The sequence below is a fragment of the Salvelinus alpinus genome, chromosome 1 (genome assembly GCF_045679555.1).
Source record: "Salvelinus alpinus chromosome 1, SLU_Salpinus.1, whole genome shotgun sequence".
Classification (NCBI taxonomy): domain Eukaryota; kingdom Metazoa; phylum Chordata; class Actinopteri; order Salmoniformes; family Salmonidae; genus Salvelinus; species Salvelinus alpinus.
The window spans coordinates 71,086,080-71,107,065 of record NC_092086.1 but is presented as its reverse complement, the minus strand read 5'-3'; the positions used below and the strand labels follow the sequence as shown (position 1 = coordinate 71,107,065).

The 20,986-nt window shown below is 42.6% G+C and overlaps 1 protein-coding gene across 5 annotated transcripts in view; it reads left to right on the top strand.

Moving 5' to 3' along the window:
* LOC139584642 (CXADR-like membrane protein) overlaps positions 1–15,906 on the top strand; it is a 129,671-nt gene extending 113,765 nt beyond the window's left edge. For 3 of the 5 annotated variants that reach the window (XM_071416762.1, XM_071416726.1, XM_071416736.1), the window contains 5 exons: positions 1,412–1,610; positions 9,519–9,686; positions 10,673–10,795; positions 10,952–11,093; positions 12,053–15,906. In XM_071416762.1, the coding sequence (XP_071272863.1) occupies positions 1,412–1,610; positions 9,519–9,686; positions 10,673–10,795; positions 10,952–11,093; positions 12,053–12,404 (984 nt within the window). In that variant the 3' untranslated portion in view covers positions 12,405–15,906. The remainder of the gene's footprint in view (positions 1–1,411; positions 1,611–9,518; positions 9,687–10,672; positions 10,796–10,951; positions 11,094–12,052) is intronic. The other 2 variants (XM_071416744.1, XM_071416754.1) reach the window with 2 other exon arrangements.
* The last annotated feature ends 5,080 nt before the right edge of the window (positions 15,907–20,986 follow it).

The following is a 20,986-nucleotide window of genomic DNA, read 5'->3' as shown; positions in this document are numbered from 1 at the left end:
ATGAAATAATTCAGAATGGCCTACTACACCATGAGAAAGCATATCATTTAGCCACGGAGGATCAGCTTCTTCTTTAAAAAAGCCTAGCTGTACAGTGTAGCCCAACAACAAGTTCCCGGCAAATCTGTCAGTGAACAAACAGCATACAGACAAAACAGGCCTTTGGCAATACTTAAAATACAATCGCTGGGAAACACAGGTTGGAAAGCAAATGGCTCCTGCTGAAAGGAGGACTTTAATCTGTCTGCTGTAGGAAACCAAAATATTTCATGCATTTTCTAAAAGGCCTATTGTTTTACAAAGTAAAACAAGAGAGAGGCTCTTGGCACGAGCACATCAGCCATCGCCAGCGAGTGAGCACCGCATCATTAGGTGACTCAGTGAAGCTGGAAAGCATTTTTAGGACTATAGTTTCTTCCTCATATTGTAGGCTACAATATGTATTTGCACACACCTAGGCCTAGACTATTGATGGATTCAAGACAAGGTCATTTTTATTGATCTCAGATTCTCAGTTTGTCAGTGTCAAAGTAGCCTGTCATTTTGATCATTTGTGTGGTATTATGGTGCCTTCATGACAACTGGGAACTCGGAAAGAAACAAGATCGAATCATGACGTCAGTGATCTTCAGGTCGGAAAGTTGGAGCTCTAGGAAGAGGCCTGAGCTCCCGACTTGGAATTCTGAGTTGGATGACCATTCAAAACAAGTTTTTTTTCCACAGTTCTCAGTTGTCTTGAAGTCAGAGATTTCCCAGTTACGAGTTCCCATGTTTTGAACGCGGCATTAAAAAGATTATGCCAAAGTCTCAAGTCATGTAAAATGACGTAGAATTGCATGAAATGCATTTATAAAAGGCCCCATTTTTCCCGGACCCTAGGTCACTAAAAATGTTCTCCATGTGTGCAACTTTTGTAAGTTCCTCTACTCTGCTGCTCTATGTCACTATGCAAATGCAATGATATACATGCAACGCTTTACTTTAAAGGGGATTTGTTTTCTCATGCGATCCGGTACCTCAGAGCTCCCTAGGTCACCACCCTTTCGTACTGTACTGTATTTTGTGTGTGTGTGTGTGTGTGTTTGTGTGCATGCGTGCGAGTGTGTGTGTGTGTGTGTGGCTCAGTTGCTAGAACATAGTATGAAAAATGTATGCACTCATTACGGTAAGTCGCTCTGGATAAGAGTGTCTGCTGAATGACTAAAACGTTAAAAAAATGTGTGTGCATGCATGTATCCATGTGCGTGTCACCTACACACACCCACAACGTTTCCCCAGATAACCATGTGTACAGAATTGTTGCACCATAGTTCCAACTCTCCCAGACAAGTCCTGCTATACACAGCCAGCACCTCTTATCTCTCTGTACCTCTTCCCTCCGTCCCACCTTCCGTCCCTTCCTCCCTGCCAGGTGATCACCTACTTTGCGGGCCGGGTGTACGACCCCAACGAGGCGGAGGCGGGCCGACTGTCCTTAGCCGGGGACTACCTCAAGGGGGACGCCTCCCTACTGATCAGTGACCTCACCCTGAGCGACTCGGGTGAGTACAGCTGCAAGGTGAAGAACGGGGGGAAGTACCATTGGAGCATGGTCAACCTCATAGTACTGGGTAAGTTCTGGACCCGCTGTGTATTTTTATAATTTTTCACACTTTAAACAAAACCCCCATCAAACAGGAACCATCAAAACCAGTCATCACCACACAAGGTAATATAAAGAGCTCCACCACATGATTAGTCACACGAACATAAAATACCCTCAGAGAATTGGGTTTGGTTAGGCTAACCCTGAATTCACCACAATACAGTATCATACTTATGTCACTTGAAAAGGGATGCACTCACACAACTAGTACAGGTGGCGGTGAGCATCTCTAGTCAGAGATTCAAGAGATGTTCACAACACCAATATTTCACTGTTAAAATGTGTAACATGGTTCTAAATGCTTACTGTATGTGATGGATAGCAATTACAGAAGTGATACTGTCCCTTATCCCTTCATATTGTCCCACTGGTCACACACTGGTTGAGTTTAAGTTGGTTCCATGTAATTTCATTGAAATTACTTTGAACCAATGTGGAATAGACGTTAAATTGACGTCTGTGCCCAGTGAGGTGGTTGACTGGCAATGACCACACAAACACTGTTGGTGAGATGTTTGAATCACTACCTAACTAACCTGTTGGTGTCACTAAAGTATAAGATGGCAGTTACTTGTGACTTACTTGTAAAAGCGAAAACAAACTCCAAAGGGTCGACATTGGACCACTGCCACATGTTGCTACCGATCCAAATCCTTAACTGTGCAATGACAACAAGAGATAAAAGCGTAACTAGCACCAGTGGTGGAAAAAGTACCCAATTGTCATACTTGAGTAACAGTATAGATACCTTAATAAAAACTTACTCAAGTAAAAGTGAAAGTCAGAGTAAAATACTATTTGAGTAAAAGTCTAAAACTATTTGGTTCTAAATATACTTAAGTATCAAAAGTAAAAGTTTATTTTTTATTCCTTATATTCAGCAAAGCAGATTGCACCATTTTCTTGTTGGAAAAATGTACTGATAGCCAGGGGAAGACTACAACACTGAGACATAATTTACAAAATATGTATTTGTGTTTAGTAAGTCCACCAGATCTGAGGCAGTAGGGATGACCATGTGTTCTCTTGATAAGTCGTGAATTTGACAATTTTCCTGTCCTGCTAAGTATTGAAAATGTAACGAGTACTTTTGGGTGTCAGGAAAAATGTATGGAGTAAAAAGTAGATTTGTCACGCCCTGATCTGTTTCACCTGTCTTTGTGATTGTCTCCACCCCCTCCAGGTGTCGCTTATTTTCCCCAGTGTATTTATCCCTGTGTTTCCTGTCTCTCTGTGCCAGTTCGTCTTGTATGTTTCCAAGTCAACCAGTGGTTTCCCTGGTTCTCCTGCTTTTTGCATTCTCCTTTTTCTAGTCCTCCTGGTTTTGACCCTTGCCTGTTTCTGGACTTTGTACCCGCCTGCCTAACCATTCCGCTTGCCTTGACCATGAGCCTGTCTGCCACTCTGTACCTCCTGAACTCTGATCTGGTTTTGACCTTTTTGCCTGTCCACGACCATTCTCTTGCCTACCCCTTCGGATTCATAAACATTGTACGGCTACAATCATCTGCCTCCTGTGTCTGCATTTGGGTCTCGCCTTGTGCCTTGATAACATTATTTTCTTTATGAATCTAGTGAAGTAAAAGTTGTCAAAAAATAGAAACAGTAAAGTAAAATACAGATACTCCAAAAAATGACTTAAGTAGTTCTTTTTACTTAGGTGCTTTACACTACTGAGTAGCATCATTGACACTGTGATACAGTGTCTAGCTGTGGATAGCTCTAATATAGAGCTCTCTCCAGGCTGTCCTACCCTCGTACGGTCTCCCACATTACGACGTTTAGGGAGTGCGCCGCATACATTTGTACAAATTGTCCCACAGCTTTGCAATGGCACTTTCGATTTTTAGGTAGACAAACATTAGCATTTGTCTTGTTCAATGGGAAGATAATGGTCTTGGGGAAGGGGGGGATTGGAGTTGGGTGGCATTGGGAGGTGATTCTGACACATGAACAAGATGAAGGGCCCCCTGCCACCTGCTCCCCCTCCTCCTCAGCCCCCCTAATTTCATCCTGGGTAGAATTTGCTCTGCTCAGCAAAATGAGGAGAAAACAGAGGAAGAGAGGTCCGTGATAGAGAGCAGGAAGTGGATGGGGGGGGGGGATCTGTATATTATGTGTACGTGTGTTTGATCATATTTGTTTGTTCATAGGGATAACTGTTTTCAGCTGGCAAGAATACATTTCTTTGATGTCAATGTGGTTTTCTGCAGCAATGACAGTAGTTAAAAAGTACCAAAAATACAAAAAAAACACCGGTCTATCCTGGTTGATCTATCTAGTAGGAGATTATGTGACCTGCTTACTTACATTTTTTTTCTCCAACAACGCAGAGTTAAAGATCAGATAAAAAAATGTAATCAAAAATAAAATATTGGCACATTGAGATTTGAAGAGCTATTTAGCACTCTTGTTTAGAAGTTGTATTGCTTGGGGGTAGAAGCTGTTCAGGGTCCTGTTGGTTCCAGACTGGTGCATTGGTACCACTTGCGGTGTGGTAGCAGAGAGAACAGTCTGTGGCTGGAATTACTGTGATATGAGGAATTATCATAAAGCCTGAAGCTGGCAGGGAGACCACATCCTCCTCCTCTGTCCAGGACAGCTGCATAAGATGCATACTCCAAACACCGATCAGCATCTTATTTTTCATATGCGAACATTACTTTCTGGTCATTCTTAAACAGAATACACCCATCATTGTATCCATGCCACCACAGGAAGTGAATCTGAAGTAGTAGACTCCTCTCACTGATGCTGTGAAGATACCTGAATGACAAAAATAAATATTGTGTATTGATTCATAGGTAAGTGCCTGCTCAAGGGCACATTGACAGTTACCTTCAGTCTCCTCCTTCATCTGGTTCTTTGTGAACTGAAGTTCAGCCTTGGTGACACTCAACTCGATTTTCAGATCATTTAATACATTTTTGACTGTTACTTTTGACTGGTACTGTATATATATATATACAGTGAAAAGTTTAGACACGGCTCCTCATTCAAGAGATTTTCATTATTTTTACTATTTTCTACATTGTATAGTGAAGTACAAAACTATGAAATAACACATATGGAATCATGTGGTAACCAAAAAAGTGTTAAACAAATAAAAATATATTTTATATTTGAGATTCTTCAAAGTAGCCACCCTTTGCCTTGATGACAGATTTGCACACTCTTGGCATTCTCTCAACCAGCTTCATGAGGTAGTCACCTGGAATGCATTTCAATAAAAATATAATTTCTGGAATTTCTTTCCTTTTTATTGCGTTTGAGCCAATCAGTTGTGTTGTGACAAGGTAGGGTTGGTATACAGAAGACAGCCCTATTCGGTAAAAAAACAAGTCCATATTATGGTAAGAACAGCTCAAATAAGCAAAGAGAAATGACAGTCCATCATAACTTTAATACATGAAGCCTCAGAAATTGCAGCCCAAATAAATGCTTCACAGAGTTCAAGTAACAGACACACCTCAACATCAACTGTTCAGAGGAGACTGCGGGAATCAGGCCTTCGTGGTTGAATTGCTGCAAAGAAACCACTACTAAAGGACACCAATAAGAAGAAGAGACTTGCAATGGGCCAAGAAACACGAGCAATTGACATTAGACTGGTGGAAATCTGTCCTTTGGTCTGATGAGTCCAAGTCTGAGATTTGTGAGACGCAGAGTAGGTGAACGGATGATCTCCGCATGTGTGGTTCCCACCGTGAAGCATGGAGGAGGAGGTGGGATGGTGTGGGGGTGCTTTGCTGGTGACACTGTTGGGGATTTATTTAGAATTTAAGGCACACTTAATCAGAATGGCTACCACGGCATTCTGCGGCGAAACGCCAACCCATCTGGTTTGCACTTAGTGGGACTATCATTTGTTTTTCAACAGGGCAAAGACCCAAATCACACCTCCAGGCTGTGTAAGGGCTATTTGACCAAGAAGGAGAGTGATGGAGTGCTGCATCAGATAACCTGGCCTCCACAATCACCCAACCTCAACCCAATTGAGATGGTTTGGGATGAGTTGGACCGTAGACTGAAGGAAAAGCAGCCAACAAGTGCTCAGCATATGTGGGAACTCCTTCAAGACTATTGGAAAAGCATTCCTCTTGAAGCTGGTTGAGAGAATGCCAAGAGGGTGCCAAGCTGTCATTAAGGCAAAGGGTAGCTACTTTGAAGAATCTAAAATCTAAAATATATTTTGATTTGTTGTCACGTGTGCTCTCTCTCAGGCCTCTAGGTCACCAGGCTGCTCGTTATGGCTCACACCTGTCACCATTGTTACACGCACCTGCGCGTCCTTAGACTCACCTGGACTCCATCACTTTCCTGATTACCTTCCCTATATATGTCACTCCCTTTGGGTCCTTCCCCAGGCGTCATTGTTTCAGTTTCAGGTCTGTGTGTTGTTCGTGTTTCTTGTTTTGTATTATGTTTTCATTTATTTATTAAATTATTCACTCCCTGAACGTGTTTCCCGACTCCCAGCGCATGTCACATTTGTTTAACACTTTTTGGGTTACTACATGATTCCACGTGTGTTATTTCATAGTTTTGATGTCTTCACTATTATTTTAAAATGTAGAAAATAGTAAAAATTAAGAAAAACCCTTGAATGAGTTGGTGTGTCCAAACTTTTGACTGGTACTGTATATCTTTATTGTAACAGGCAAGACATATTGAGGCCTATGTCACTTTTATAAATGTGCCCTGTATATGCAACATAAATATAAACATTATACTCAACACACACACATATATACTTTATATATATACAGTACCAGTCAAAAGTTTGGACACACCTACACAGGAATCTGCCCCACTGATCCTCAACACTGGGGCCTGTCAGGGGTGCGTACATAGGCCCCACCTGTATTCCCTGTTCACCCACGACTGCGTGGCCAAGCGCGACTCCAGCACCGTCATTAAGTTTGCTGATCACCGACAATGATGAGACAGCCTATAGGGAGGAGGTCAGAGACCTGGCAGTGTGGTGCCAGAACAACAACCTCTCCCTCAATGTGAGCAAGACAAAGGAGCTGATCGTGGACTATAGGAAAAGGAGTGCCGAACAGGCCACTATTAACATCGACCGGCTGAAGTGGAGCGGGTCGAGAGTTTCAAGTTCCTTGGTGTCCACATCACCAACGAACTATCATGGTCCAAGCACACCAAGACAGTTGTGAAGAGGGCACGACAACACAGATTTGGCAAAGGTCCTCAGATCCTCAAAAAGTTCTACAGCTGCACCATCGAGAGCATCCTAACCGGTTGCATCACCACCTGGTATGGTAACCACTCGGCATCTGACCGTAACGCGCTACAGAGGGTAGTGCGTACGGCCCCGTACATGATTGGGGCCAAGCTTCCTGACATCCAGGACCGATATACTAGGCGGTGTCAGAGGAAGGCCCAAAATAGGCCCAAGTCATAGACTGTTCTTTCTGATACTGCACGGCAAGCGGTACCGGAGCTCCAAGTCGAGGACCAAAAGGCTCCTTAACAGCTTCTACCCACCCCCAAGCCATAAGACTGCTGAACAGTTAATCAAATGGCCAACCAGACTATTTACATTGACATCCCCCCCCCCCCCCCCCCCCACTCGCTGTTTATTATCTATGCATAGTCACTGGACAAATTACCGCGACTAACCTGTACCCCGGCACATTCACTCGGTACCGGTACCCCTGTATATAGCCTCGTTATTGTTATGTAATTTTCTTGGGTAACTTTGGGATTTTATTACATTTTTTTACTTTAGTTTATTTAGTAAATATTTTCTTAACTCAATTTCTTGAACTGCATTGTTGGTTAACCCCATCAATCACCATGGCCTGAGTTCTGTCACTAAGATAATCATGAAACTGTGAAGCGGCGTCAGCGCTCAGGCCTATCGAGGACAACTTATTCAATAAAATAGCATGATCAACAGTATCAAAAGCTTTTGACAGGTCCACAAACAAAGCAGCACATTTCATTTTAGTGTCTAAAGCATTGACAAGATCATGAACTAAAGTGATTGCTGAAATAGTGCTATGCCCAGGCCTAAAGCCTTTACATTCAAAATACGTGTCTCAGATAAAAAATAGCAAATTGGGCATTTACCAATGATTGAAGAATCTTAGCTAGACAAGGAAGCCTTGAAATGAGGCGGTAATTATTAAGATCACTACTATCCGGCCCTTATGGAGTGGCAGCACAAGAGCTGATTTCCATACTTTTGGAATATTTCCTGATAAATGTTACATAAAAAATTTGAGTTATTGAGGCAACAATGATTAAGGGCGGGGATAGTAGTGATCTTAATCATTACCGCCTCATTTCAAGGCTTCCTTGTCTAGCTAAGATTCTTGAATCTTCTCATCCTTTTGCTGCTTGCCTGCCAATGCATGCTTGTCCCAACCAAGCACCCAAGCTAACTGGTTAAAGTTGGCAAGCTTGCTAGCTAGCTACTTCCAGACACAAATGAGAGCAGATCTCACTCTGACCATTTTACACGCTGTAGCAGAGCTGGTTAGGCTGTTTACATGTTATCTAGAGCGTTCTTGACTAACTATTACTTTGTTCGCCTACATTTACTGACACCGGACGTATTCAACAGGTGTTGCGCGTTCGTAAATTCATCGGTTGTTCTGCGCTCTCACACACTCGGATGAGACTGCTCTGAAATCGGAGTAGATAGCCAGAGTGAATTTGTGAAAGCAAGAGATATGCTAACTGTGTAACAGTCATTCAAGTTCCTGCTAGCTAACCAAATGACACCTGCATCTCTAGCGGTGTATAGTCACTGAAAAATGATATCAGGGGAAAAAGTCAGTCACTCACCCACTCCTCCAATGGCATGACATGACATCCTCCTAGCCAGCTATCTAGCTAATGTTAGGCTGTGTTTTTAGCTTGCTACATAGATAGATACGCTAACCTATTAGCCACGTTATGATTGACTTGTGATCATTGCCTTTTTTAAATTTATTTTAAATTTAACCTTTATTTAACTAGGCAAGTCAGTTGAGAACAAATTCTTATTTACAATGACAGCCTACTGGGGAACAGTGGGTTATAATTTACCAATACATTTTTTGGTAGTCCAAAAAATACTGCTCTCAGGTTGTAAATCACAGCTGGCCTGGTACATTGTTTGCTGCCTCCATATGGGATGCACTGTTTCAGTTTCAATGACTCAATATTCTGGAGAAAAATGGACAACTAAGGGCTCCCGAGTGGTGCAGCGGTCTAAGGCATTGCATCTCAGTGCAAGAGGTGTCATTACAGTCCTTGGTTCGAATCCAGGCTGTATCAATAAGAATAAATAAGAACTCAAGATGTGTTTTGCTTTCTGTTGGTCAATATGACATGATTATGTATTTCAAAGTGAGCAGTGTGTTCTTCGCCTGTGTTCTCTCTCTTCTGCTCCTCCACCTCTTTCTAACTCTCTGTCAGTCTGTTCTCACTGCTTGTCCGTCTGGTCCCCATGGCTAAGGCAACATTCAGTTAGAATATAGTCACAGCTTTATTGGTTTACTAATAACATGATTTACTACACTAAATTGATAACATAAAAATATAACTATATTACCTATATTCCATATCTTCAGCTCATCCGCTTGGCTCTTATAGCATGTGAGTTCAGTCTTAGTGATGCTCAACTCTTCTCTCTGCTCCACCACGCTCGTTCCCAGGTTGTGCACCATGTCTCTCAGGTGTTTCAGCTAAGTCCAGATGTCAGGTTGGGTGGTGGTCTGTGGGTCAGTCAAGGGTGAAGTTTGCTCGTCGTAAACTTTAACCCCCTACTCTCTCCCTGCGCCCATGATGAACCAGAATATGGACCTGTTATTTATCTAATTCAAAGTGTGTGTCTCTCTCTCTCTCTCTCTCTCTCCAGTGAAGCCCTCTAAGCCACGATGTTGGATGGAGGGCCGGCTGTTGGAGGGTAGTGATGTTAAGATGAGCTGTAAGTCTACAGACGGCTCTGACCCCATCAACTACAAATGGGAGAGGGTGCTGGACAAGGGAAAGTATGTAGGGAAGCTGCCCCCACTTGCCCTCATAGGTAAGCCCTCTAGTCCACTGTATACTCTTTCTGTGTGTGGATGTATTTGCTGTGTGCATGGGTGCAACCATAAGGCTTCAAGACATAATGACAAGTCTGTCATAAGTCAGATTAGTCTTTAGTCATAAACTGACTCAAATGTCAACTTGATACCTGTTCTAAACATTTTCCTGCACTTTTGTGCCATATCCTCTTTTTTCAGATCCCCTTTAAGGGCTTTTGGGACAGAACATACTTATGTAATTAAAGTATGTGTCAGAATGCCAGACCAATTTCAAATCAGATCTACCACATCAAGAATTCCTTATTTGTGTCCATTCAAGTGTTGGGAGAGACACTACTCCCATGCAGACTCGACCAAGTTCTTATTCAATAACAATCCCTTATCTACATGTACCTGTTCTGGGAAACTGGCCACAGTCACATCTATTACAGCAAAGGTCTGAGTTGTCCAATCCCAAATCAAACACCAGCCCCTACGCCTTATGTTTTTGTGTACTGTAGATCTTCTAGCATTGGATAGTTTAGGTAATATGGCGAAAACTCCCCCTAGTCTATCAGAGGGTAATGTACAGCTATAATGCAATGCCGCAGATTCTTATCGAATCCTATTAGGGGCCGCTAGCCCCTAATAGGATTCTTATCGAATCCTATTAGGGGCCGCTAGCCCCTAATAGTTTGGGATTGGGCCAATGAGCATTGGTCCAAAAAGCAGTAGTCTATATCAGAAACAGAGAACAGTACTATTCATCACACATCCACAGAAACATTATGAAAGTGACCTTGCAGGAACATGCAGTAGAGACACCAGTTTGGATGGTCACTCTGAATTAGTTTACATTCTTAGCTATCACAATTCGGTGGTTGTTCAGGCACTGTCCAAATAGCCATCCCCTGCAATGGTGTTTCTGGATGTGGTAGTTGAGAAAAGCTTTAAATTGCATCACAATCACTGTACCTTGTCCTGTTGTTTTTTCTTGTGTAAGATTTGAAGAACTCAGAGATAGTGACACTGAGGAACCTGACCAAGGAGAGTACTGGGGTGTATAAATGTACCGCCAGCAACGATGTGGGAGAGGAGAGTTGCACCGTAGAGGTCAAGATACACTGTAAGTAGCCCAGGCTATAACCAACACAAACACACACACTGCCTCATATTATAACCCCATAGATGTTACCAAAAATGATCTGTTGGACTTCAAAACAGTAATAGCTATCACTTTCTCCCAACCTGTGAATCATATTTATCTTTGTGTGCGTTTCAGATGTGCGGGGCATGGGTGTGGTGGCAGGTGCCGTGGTGGGTGTGTCCTTCGGCGTCCTCCTCATCATCCTCATCATCTGGCTGGTGTTCCGCAAGAAGGAGAAGAAGAAATACGAGGAGGAGGAGACCCCTAACGAGATCAGGTACACACACAGACGCAAACACATTTAGGTTGGTGTGGGTTCATTTCCAGATCATCAAATATACAGAACAAAATCAACCAGAATGAACAAAAAGTAAATACATAAACAGATAGGGTGGGGAAAAACCCTCACCTAGTTGATACAAAAAAGGACTTCACTCTGTTCACCAACACAGGTTTACACCACCACCACCACTTAAACCCGACTGCGTAGCATCCTCTCTCCAACCTATGTATACCATCCCCTTTCCTCCCTATCCCGCCGGTACTGTAGCTCCACTACAGCCGCACCTCACCTCTTAAAGCAGATTCCAGCATCTAAATTATGTCTGATAATGCTGCTGGCAGTGCTTGTTACAACAGCAGCTATTTTTGGCCGATAGCGTAGCATCCACGCTGTTGCCTATTTGCAAGTGTCAGGCTGAATTATGCAGGCACGGGGGGATGGCTGTGCATCAATAATGGAGTGGCACGGCGAGGGAAGAGTCACAGAGCAGACAGTCGCTTCGGTCCTGTTTACATATGGAGCATTAGTGGCGACACACCCACTTGTACACACACACTCACATTCACACATACACACACACGGTCTGAGGTCAGACTACTGTTTAGAAAAGGTGAGGGGTTGCAAATGACGTTGTGATGATCAATCGCATGTTGTTGATGTGCTGTCGTAACTTGATCTAACTAGGGTTCATTGTAAGAAGTGGACACCAGTTATTCAGGCATTCAAAGTGCCATGTATTTGGCCAGTCAAATAATTATATGAAGACGTAAAAGTTAACAATGGATGCTGACATACATGTTGTGTATTGTTATGCATTATGCATTGCATTAAAACCATTATAAATGTGCTTTAATGCACTCATTGTGCATTATGTGGAAGGTTTTTATTTTCATTAATAGTACCAATTATTCCTTCGATGTTCTGAGCCACACCTGTCTTTGTCTCTGTCTCAGGGAGGATGCTGAGGCTCCCAAGGCCAAACTGGTAAAGCCCAACTCTCTCTCATCCCACTCTGGCAGCTCCCGCTCAGGCACCTCCTCCACCCAATCCATGGTTCACACCAGCGCACCCCGGGGGCCCCACGCCCGCCTGCCTGCCGTGGCCACCCTCAAGGAGAACGGCCAGCCCCCCAGCTTCCTCCAACAGCCCCCCGCCTACACACAAGTGGTTCCCAAAACCCCAGAGCCCCGCACGGCCCCGGCCAAGCCCAGCCCTCCCCCCAAACTGAGCCCCAGGAACCTGGCCCGCATGGGGGCAACGCCGGTCATGATCCCTGCCCAGACCAAGGCCTTCCAGACTGTGTAGAGGGAAGGGAGGAACAAAGGAGTGGACTTAGACAGACAGAAACAAGAAGCACCCATACACAGCTGACAGCAACCCCCAGCCTGCCCCCAGAGACCCTGTGAAAACCAGCTATACCATAAAGTAAAACTCCCCCTTACTCATAGTCGCCATCTAAAATTGTAATTGAGAGCATTCTTATGAAGGGAAGATTTTCTTAAGAAGAGTTTTTGCCCCCCTCTCCTGTACAATACAGAGCGAAAACTATTCCCTTCCCGTGACGACAGAACTTTCGTTGTATTTTTGTCTGATTTTGCTAACGCGGGCAGTGATGTGTATCATACTCTGAGGTGGCAGGAACAGGGGGAGGACCCTAAGTAGATTTTAGGTATTTTTAAACCAAATTGACAGAGTCGTGAAAGTGGGAGGGTTATGGACGGAGGGAGGGCATTAGAGCAAACAGAGGACTAGAAAAGAATAAACAAAGGAGAAACACGGGCTGCATAGCTCCCCAGAGAACAGGCCAGGGTGTCTGGGTGTCTCACGCCACCTGCTTCCGACCAGATTAAACGAGACGGCAGACAAAACAAAAAATCAAAAACAGACAGGGAAAGTAAACAGCTCTCCAAACACCTGCTTTCCCGGGCTTGCCTAGGCACCACACCTGCCAAACTCTCAGACCGAGCCACACGGAGCAATCAACATCTCTGAGACTGCTTTGATGGCATCGCACACCTCCATGTATCCCTGGATTCACACCAAGGCCAGCAGGCATGGTGATTGGCTCAGAGAGGAGGGAGGGAAGCACCAATCGATCGCCAAACCAATGAGAGTGGATGAAAGTCTGCTGCTGATGCAAGAGGGATGGTTTCCTGTTATTGTACAAAGATGATATAGCTTAAGTAAAAGTAAGTAAGTAAGAGACTCCACATAGACACGTCACCTGTCACCCTATATACCTGCACATGGGTCACTCGCAGCAACATGGACATATCTGTATTGATTTCCCCTGCTTCCATGTTTTCTGTGTATCCAGCACTATGCACTTAACAAGTCTGGACATATGTAATGTTATCTTCCCATGTTCATGGACAGTGTCATATAAACCCATAGGAATATATGACATATAATCCCCTATGGTCATCATAGGGGATTATTCATGGCTGTGATATGTATTGCTGTGGAGAATAGTTTATGTCATTTATCTCAGATTCCTCAGAATGTTTAAGGATTGTTAATAAATGGATGCACATAAGCCCTATCGATAAAGTGCCACTGTTGATGTTTGATGAAAATGGTTGTTGTTTGTGTTGTGTAAATAGCATGTCCGTTAATCCGGTTGAATGAACAAACTAATGAATGTGTTGATATATCTTGCAGTATATAAAGTCATTGGATCAATCCTTCTTATTTTTCAATGAAGAGCAGAGATTTGCAGTAATACGTTGAATCCCCTGCATTTGAACTGTGTATGTAGCTGAAAACATGCTAAATATGTTCTGTATTATTGGAAAATGAACAAAGGGCCATTACACATCATAATATATGTGTTGGTTCGGCACCTTGTAATTATAGAGGAACGGCAATTATGATCCTGAAGAGTGCCTTTTTTAATTGAACACATTACAGAAAAGTATTATTCACAAAACATTAAAGAATACAGCTTCACCGTTTTGAATGGTTAACGCTACGGTACGGTACATCTGAGATTGATTCTATTCAAGCAGATGAGGAATGAAAAGGACAATTGCTTTGAGTGAGTTTGTTTAGCCATGTAGTCATACTAGTTTCAGCCAAACTCAAATCATTCTATCAAAGTCTCTTCGTGGTGGCCAAACACAGAATTTAAACTCAAACTCAATTAAATGTCCCGGCTGAAAGTTGGATTATGCCCTATCCTTCTATCGGACTTAAATGTCAACTTTTGCCTGAGCTCTCCTCAGATCCAAAGGCATCACTTTTGCATAGCGATATTCTTGTCTGCCAGCACGTTGGTCCTTCAGCATTATGACTGCTTCCTCCCGGCGAGACACCCCTTATTTTGGCTCCCTCGCAAAACAGTTCATGTGATGGATGAGATGTCAGGAGGTATTTGAAGTGAACGATGCTGTGGCGCCCTCCAGGATAAACCAGCACACTCATCTTAGATCACCCAGGAGGGAGCGGGCTCTACTCATCCCACAGTGCAGAGGGCATAAGAGTGCACTCACACTCTGGCCACTGAAATGGTTGGAACCAGGACAGGGGTACTCAGGAGTCTATACTCCTTGAAAAACATTACAAGTTAACCTGGCTTTGGTTCATGCCTGGTTGAAATCCACCAGATTCACCTTTAGTAATATTTTTTTTTTTTATAATGTCACTCCAGTTGTTAAGGTGAAATGATCTCCTGAATCGTGGGCAGTTCCAAGAGCGAAAAGAAATCAGCAGCTTTGTCTCGGTGAGTCTCTTGAGTACTTCTAGCTTGCCCAATGCTGTTTGAAAAGCTCCCTTAAACCAGGAGATGGATGAGTGGCAAGATGAGTGGATGACACCTGAGTGAGAGCTCCTTAATAGTGATTACCCACCACAACCCTCTTAGAATGTCCCATAATACTGCTGAAAGCCAATATAGAGAGGCTTAGTGGCTGATTGAATGCAGCTTTTATGGCCGTTTGATGGGGTGTGATACGTACCGGGAATGGTTTTCCGGGTGGCTCTTTCCCTGGTTTGCTAGCTACCTTTCGCTGCCCATCTGATTCAGCCGTGGCGGAGCGCCCTGCGTCCTGAGTCATTAAGATTTCCACCTTTTTTCATTGGAATGTCTTTCTTGGCAGACAGGAGGAATGGAAAGACCGTCTGCTCCAAACCATGCTGGGAATTGGAATAACGTGAACCACAGGCATTACATTGCCTTTTCACCACGTGCCGACTCCAAAAGGACATTACCCTAGTTTAGCTAGTACAAAACGTGCATCTTGATGTCATTCATTAGTGTCTGTCTACTCTGAAGACCTCCACTATGGGTTGAGTGATGGGACCTCTGTTAGAAACCATGCATACAGTGGAACGTTAAAGGGAGAAGGAACCCATCCAAAGCTGAAAAACGATGGATATGCATGTCACTGATACTTAACTAGAGAAAAAACAAACCGGTATTTTTGCCTCAATAAATATATAAATGGTCATCTTAAAACAAATACTATGACTGTAAATAAGGAAGGTTTTATAATTTTTTTTATTCATTTTGAGTTTCTTTGTTTGGGTTAAGTATTCAATCGGAAGTACTTTGCACTTTCTTAAACTGTCCCCTCTGTTTGTGTTTTACTTGCATTTAGTCCTTTTAACACCCCGACACTGTTAGAAGGACAATATGTTTTCTCTCACTCTATTTTCTTTGATTGACAATGCCATGCAGTTACTTTGAGTTGTGGTAAACCAAAAAGGCCATATATATATACCTCCCTCTCGAGTGAAAATGGTATATTTGTACACTATCTGAATAAGTACTGTTTTGGTTTGTAATAAAGCATTTGATGAAGAGCCACTTGGTTTGATTGTTCTCTACTTCAGATATGCAGACACACATATCGGTTTCCTGAACACATTAAGCCATTTCAATGGAGATGTTCTACTGTCCATGCTTTTTGGTCTAGGACTTAATTGGTGTCTGGGAAACTGGCCGTAAAGTATAGAAATACACATACTAGTGCCTGGAGTTGATCTAGCCTAGCGGTTAAGGCCCCTGACTCAGACACATGCATGATCCCCCTGCCTGTGTGGGATTGAATCCAGGCCTTTTTGCCTCAGTATCTCCCTTCTATTCAAGCCTGTCACTGCCCCCCCCCCCAAAACTCCAAAAAATACATATTTTAAAAAAAAGAGTTCCCCTTGACATCTCAGATCATTCTACAATTTGACCCCTGGGGTTTCTCAGACACAGACAATATCCACAGAGCCAATCAGAATACAGACGATTCCATCTCAACATTTGATGGGGCAGTGAAGGGCATATTAGACGGCTGACCATAAAGTTGCTGTGTGAAACACCAGATGGAGTCTGCGTGCTGTTGTGTCCTTGAGCGCGGCTCTTCAACGGAGTGGGCTCGCAAACAATGTCCATCTGCACAATGTCCCTCCAGATTAGGGTGTCTACAAGCAAAGTCATAAATAACCATTATAATCATGGAAACTGCTGGACAGTGAGACAGCTGACCTTCTAATTGATCGAATGAGGAGAGTCAATTTGCTGTGACTCTGCAGCAACACACAAGAACAACAACCAACCAACCAACCACTGTCCTCAAGATTCCCCATCTGTTTGTTTCATTGGCAATGACACTGTAGACTACTGACAAAATATTGGAAACACCAACATAAAGTGTCTTAATAGGGTGTTGGGCCACCACGAGCCGCCAGAACAGCTTCAATGCGCCTTGGCGTAGATTCTACAAGTGTTTGTAACTTAATTACAGGGATGTGATACCATTCTTCCATGGGAAATTCCATAATTTGGTATTTTGTTGATAGTGGTGGAAAACGCTGTCTCAGCATTCCAGAATCACCCATAACTGTTCAATTGGGTTGAACACACACACACACCCTTTAAATCCCCTACATTCCTTTGAGACATCTCTTCCAAAGTCACTGAGATCTCTTTTTCTAGCCATGGTAGCCAAAATAATGGGCAACTCTGCATTTTTATACATGACAGGAGCCACACCTGTGTGGAATCACCTGCTTTCAATTTACTTGGTATCCCTCATTTCCTCAAGGTTTTTGTTTATTTTGGCAGTTACATGTACATATACTAGTAATACGTGTAGAAACATTCTCTGGCCAACTAGAGCGCTCATTTTACAATAAGAAGGGCAATGAGGCACTCTAGTGGTAAACAATAGCCATTTCATTACACAGTGTGTGATACTGTTCTAAAACCTCTCCTCAGGGACCCTCAGCCATTGATCTATTCCAGAGCTAGCACACCTGGGGTGTATTCATTACGTCTTTCAATGGGAACCATTTACCGCTTGAGAACCAAATGGAAGCAAACAAAGCAAGTGGAACGAAACGGGACCTACCTGAATTTGTCCAATAGTTTTCCGTTTGGAGTAAACGATTTCTGTTGCAAAACAGTAAATAAAAGTAACCTGTACAAGGAATGTTATTGTAGTTGAACTGGTCTGTTGGTTTCTTCTATAGGTTGGCCTACTTTGAACATCATTGCAGACAGTTTTAAAGCTTTTGAAAAAGCTAGTAAGTGCATGTGACAGGATGTGCAAGTGCATGTGACAATAACAAATATTATATATTGCAATCTTCAGTTGGCTCCTTTTTCCTATATTAAAATAGTTGTGTTATAATGCTTACTTCATTGAATGTATAGGCCTTTTCACACTGCATTGTTTGTAGCCCTGGGCTATCTTAGCCCCAGGCTAAGACTGGCCCTGAGCTAGCTTATCCTGTGTTCACACTAACATTTAATAACCCAGGCCTAAGCTTTTCACGTGGGCTAAGGATTCACACTTGTATTCCAAAGCGCTGGGCTAACGGACAAACACATCCATGTGACCAACAATCTATCTCTGCCACGCAAACAATGTTATAAGTAAGGTATTTATTAACACATTATGTCCTCTTGCTTTTAGCCGGGCATTGTGTTTCCATCGCTGACGGTTTGTAAACCTCACTGTCTGCCTGTCTGACCTTGGAAACAAAGTTTCACTTTTGAAATAGGATCTCGCCCTTGTACAGAGAATGCTACGTACGAGACATAAACGTTTCTGATCCAGGCAAAATCATGCAATATTATTATCATGGATAGTAATATCTTATTAAATGTCAATTGAAAAGCTATGAAAACAGATGGAAATTGTGAGAACACATTAGCCAGCCTGCATACCAACCGTTTTTGTTAGCCATATCAACCAAAGTATTTGCACAGATGAGTATATATTTTGTTTTTTTTAATCAGGTTTTTGTCCAAGTATACATTTACTTATCAAAATAGCTGCAGAACGCATCACAAGCCTATGCAAATTCAGTGAATGTGCAGATTTTGTGATTGGAGAATGAAAATTATATGCGTTGTTCTTGACCCCGTTTCAAACTGGATATTTTGGTACCGTGTTTCTGGGGATAGCCCCGAAAAGTTGGTGCCAACCCTGCCGGTGCAGGGCCAAATAGCCCTGGGCTAAGAATGGTGCTAGCCCACTTTAGAACGTGCAAGGCTCTTAGCAATGGGCTAAGGAGCAGTGTGAAACATCTGTAAATTATGTCTTTTCAACTTTCATTCAGAACCGAAAATGAAACTGATTTCCAGGTCCAGACAATACGCATTTTCAACATCAGGAAAATACATATTTTCAATGTCCGGAAAATAAGTATTTTAAACATCCGTAATTAAAATTGGCGATGTAGAGAAATGTATGAATAGGGAGGCCATACTCCAGTACAGTAGGTGGTGGTGTATGCACCTCTCGGTTGTGATCCCCCAAAATACACATTTAAACAAGAAGAAAAAATGCTGCAATACACATGATGTATCAAATCCAGAGGGAGTAAAAAATCGGATTGATCCTGAATTGTCAGCATTTGTTAGCAGATGTGACTCACACAAGGCTGTTCCATTTCAAAGACTCTATTAAGCTCTTGCTTCCTCCCTCTGCCTCTCAATAAATGCTCTTAGGTTTCAAATGTGTGGTTGTGAATGTTCTGTGCTTTAATGAATTTATGACCATAAATTATTACAAATGTTATGTGTTTGGTTTGAAATACACTGAACATGTTTCGTGAGCTGAAAAAATGTTCAATGAGCACAAAAAGCGTATTTCTTTCAAATGTTGCCCCATGGTGGTGGTGGCGTTATGGTATGGACAGGCAAAGTTACGGACAACAACACAATTTCATTTTATCAATGGCAATTTGAATGCACAGAGATACCGTGATGAGATCATGAGGCCCATCCGCCATCACCTGGAACAATTTTAAATCCATGTAATGCATTTAATGTACATTTTATTGTATTTTATTAGCATTTCAGTATATTTGCTACATTTAAAATGTTCTAAATTCAGACACTTTTTTGTTCTTTTGTTCTTTTGTTCTTTTTTGTTCTTAAGTATATTCCGCAAAGGCGGAGGTGTTGCTAACATTTACGATAGCAAATTTCAATTTACAAAAAAAAAAATGGCGTTTTCGTCTTTTGAGCTTCTAGTCATGAAATCTATGCAGCCTACTCAATCACTTTTTATAGCTACTGTTTACAGGCCTCCTGGGCCATATACAGCGTTCCTCTCTGAGTTTCCTGAATTCCTATCAGACCTTGTAGTCATAGCAGATCATATTCTAATTTTTGGTGATTTTAATATTCACATGGAGAAGTCCACAGACCCACTCCAAAAGTCTTTCGGAGCCATCATCGACTCAGTGGGTTTTGTCCAACATGTCTCTGGACCTACTCACTGCCACAGTCATACTCTGGACCTAGTTTTGTCCCATGGAATAAATGTTGTAGATCTTAATGTTTTTCCACATAATCCTGGACTATCGGACCACCATTTTATTACGTTTGCAATCGCAACAAATAATCTGCTCAGACCCCAACCAAGGAGCATCAAAAGTCGTGCTATAAATTCTCAGACAACACAAAAATTCCTTGATGCCCTTCCAGACTCCTTCTGCCTACCCAAGGACATCAGAGGACAAAAATCAGTTAACCACCTAACTGAGGAACTCAATTTAACCTTGCGCAATACCCTAGATGCAGTTGCACCCCTAAAAACGAAAAACATTTGTCATAAGAAACTAGCTCCCTGGTATACAGAAAATACCCGAGCTTTGAAGCAAGCTTCCAGGAAATTGGAACGGAAATGGCGCCACACCAAACTGGAAGTCTTCCGACTAGCTTGGAAAGACAGTACCGTGCAGTACCGAAGAGCCCTCACTGCTGCTCGATCATCCTACTTTTCCAACTTAATCGAGGAAAATAAGAACAATCCAAAATTTCTTTTTGATACTGTTGCGAAACTAACTAAAAAGCAGCATTCCCCAAGAGAGGATGGCTTTCACTTCAGCAGTAATAAATTCATGAACTTCTTTGAGGAAAAGATCATGACCATTAGAAAGCAAATTACGGACTCCTCTTTGAATCTGCGTATTCCTCCAGGGCTTAGCTGTCCTGGATCCGCACAGCTCTGCGAGGGCCTGGGATCGGGAGAGACACTTAAGTGTTTTAGTACTATATCTCTTGACACAATGATGAAAATAATCATGGCCTCTAAACCTTCAAGCTGCATACTGGATCCTATTCCTACTAAACTGCTGAAGGAGCTGCTTCCTGTGCTTGGCCCTCCTATGTTGAACATAATAAACAGCTCTCTATCCACCGGATGTGTACCAAACTCACTAAAAGTGGCAGTGATAAAGCCTCTCTTGAAAAAGCCAAACCTTGACCCGGAAAATATAAAAAACTATCGGCCTATATCGAATCTTCCATTCCTCTCAAAAATTTTAGAAAAAGCTGTTGCGCAGCAACTCACTGCCTTTCTGAAGACAAACAATGTATACGAAATGCTTCAGTCTGGTTTTAGACCCCATCATAGCACTGAGACTGCACTTGTGAAGGT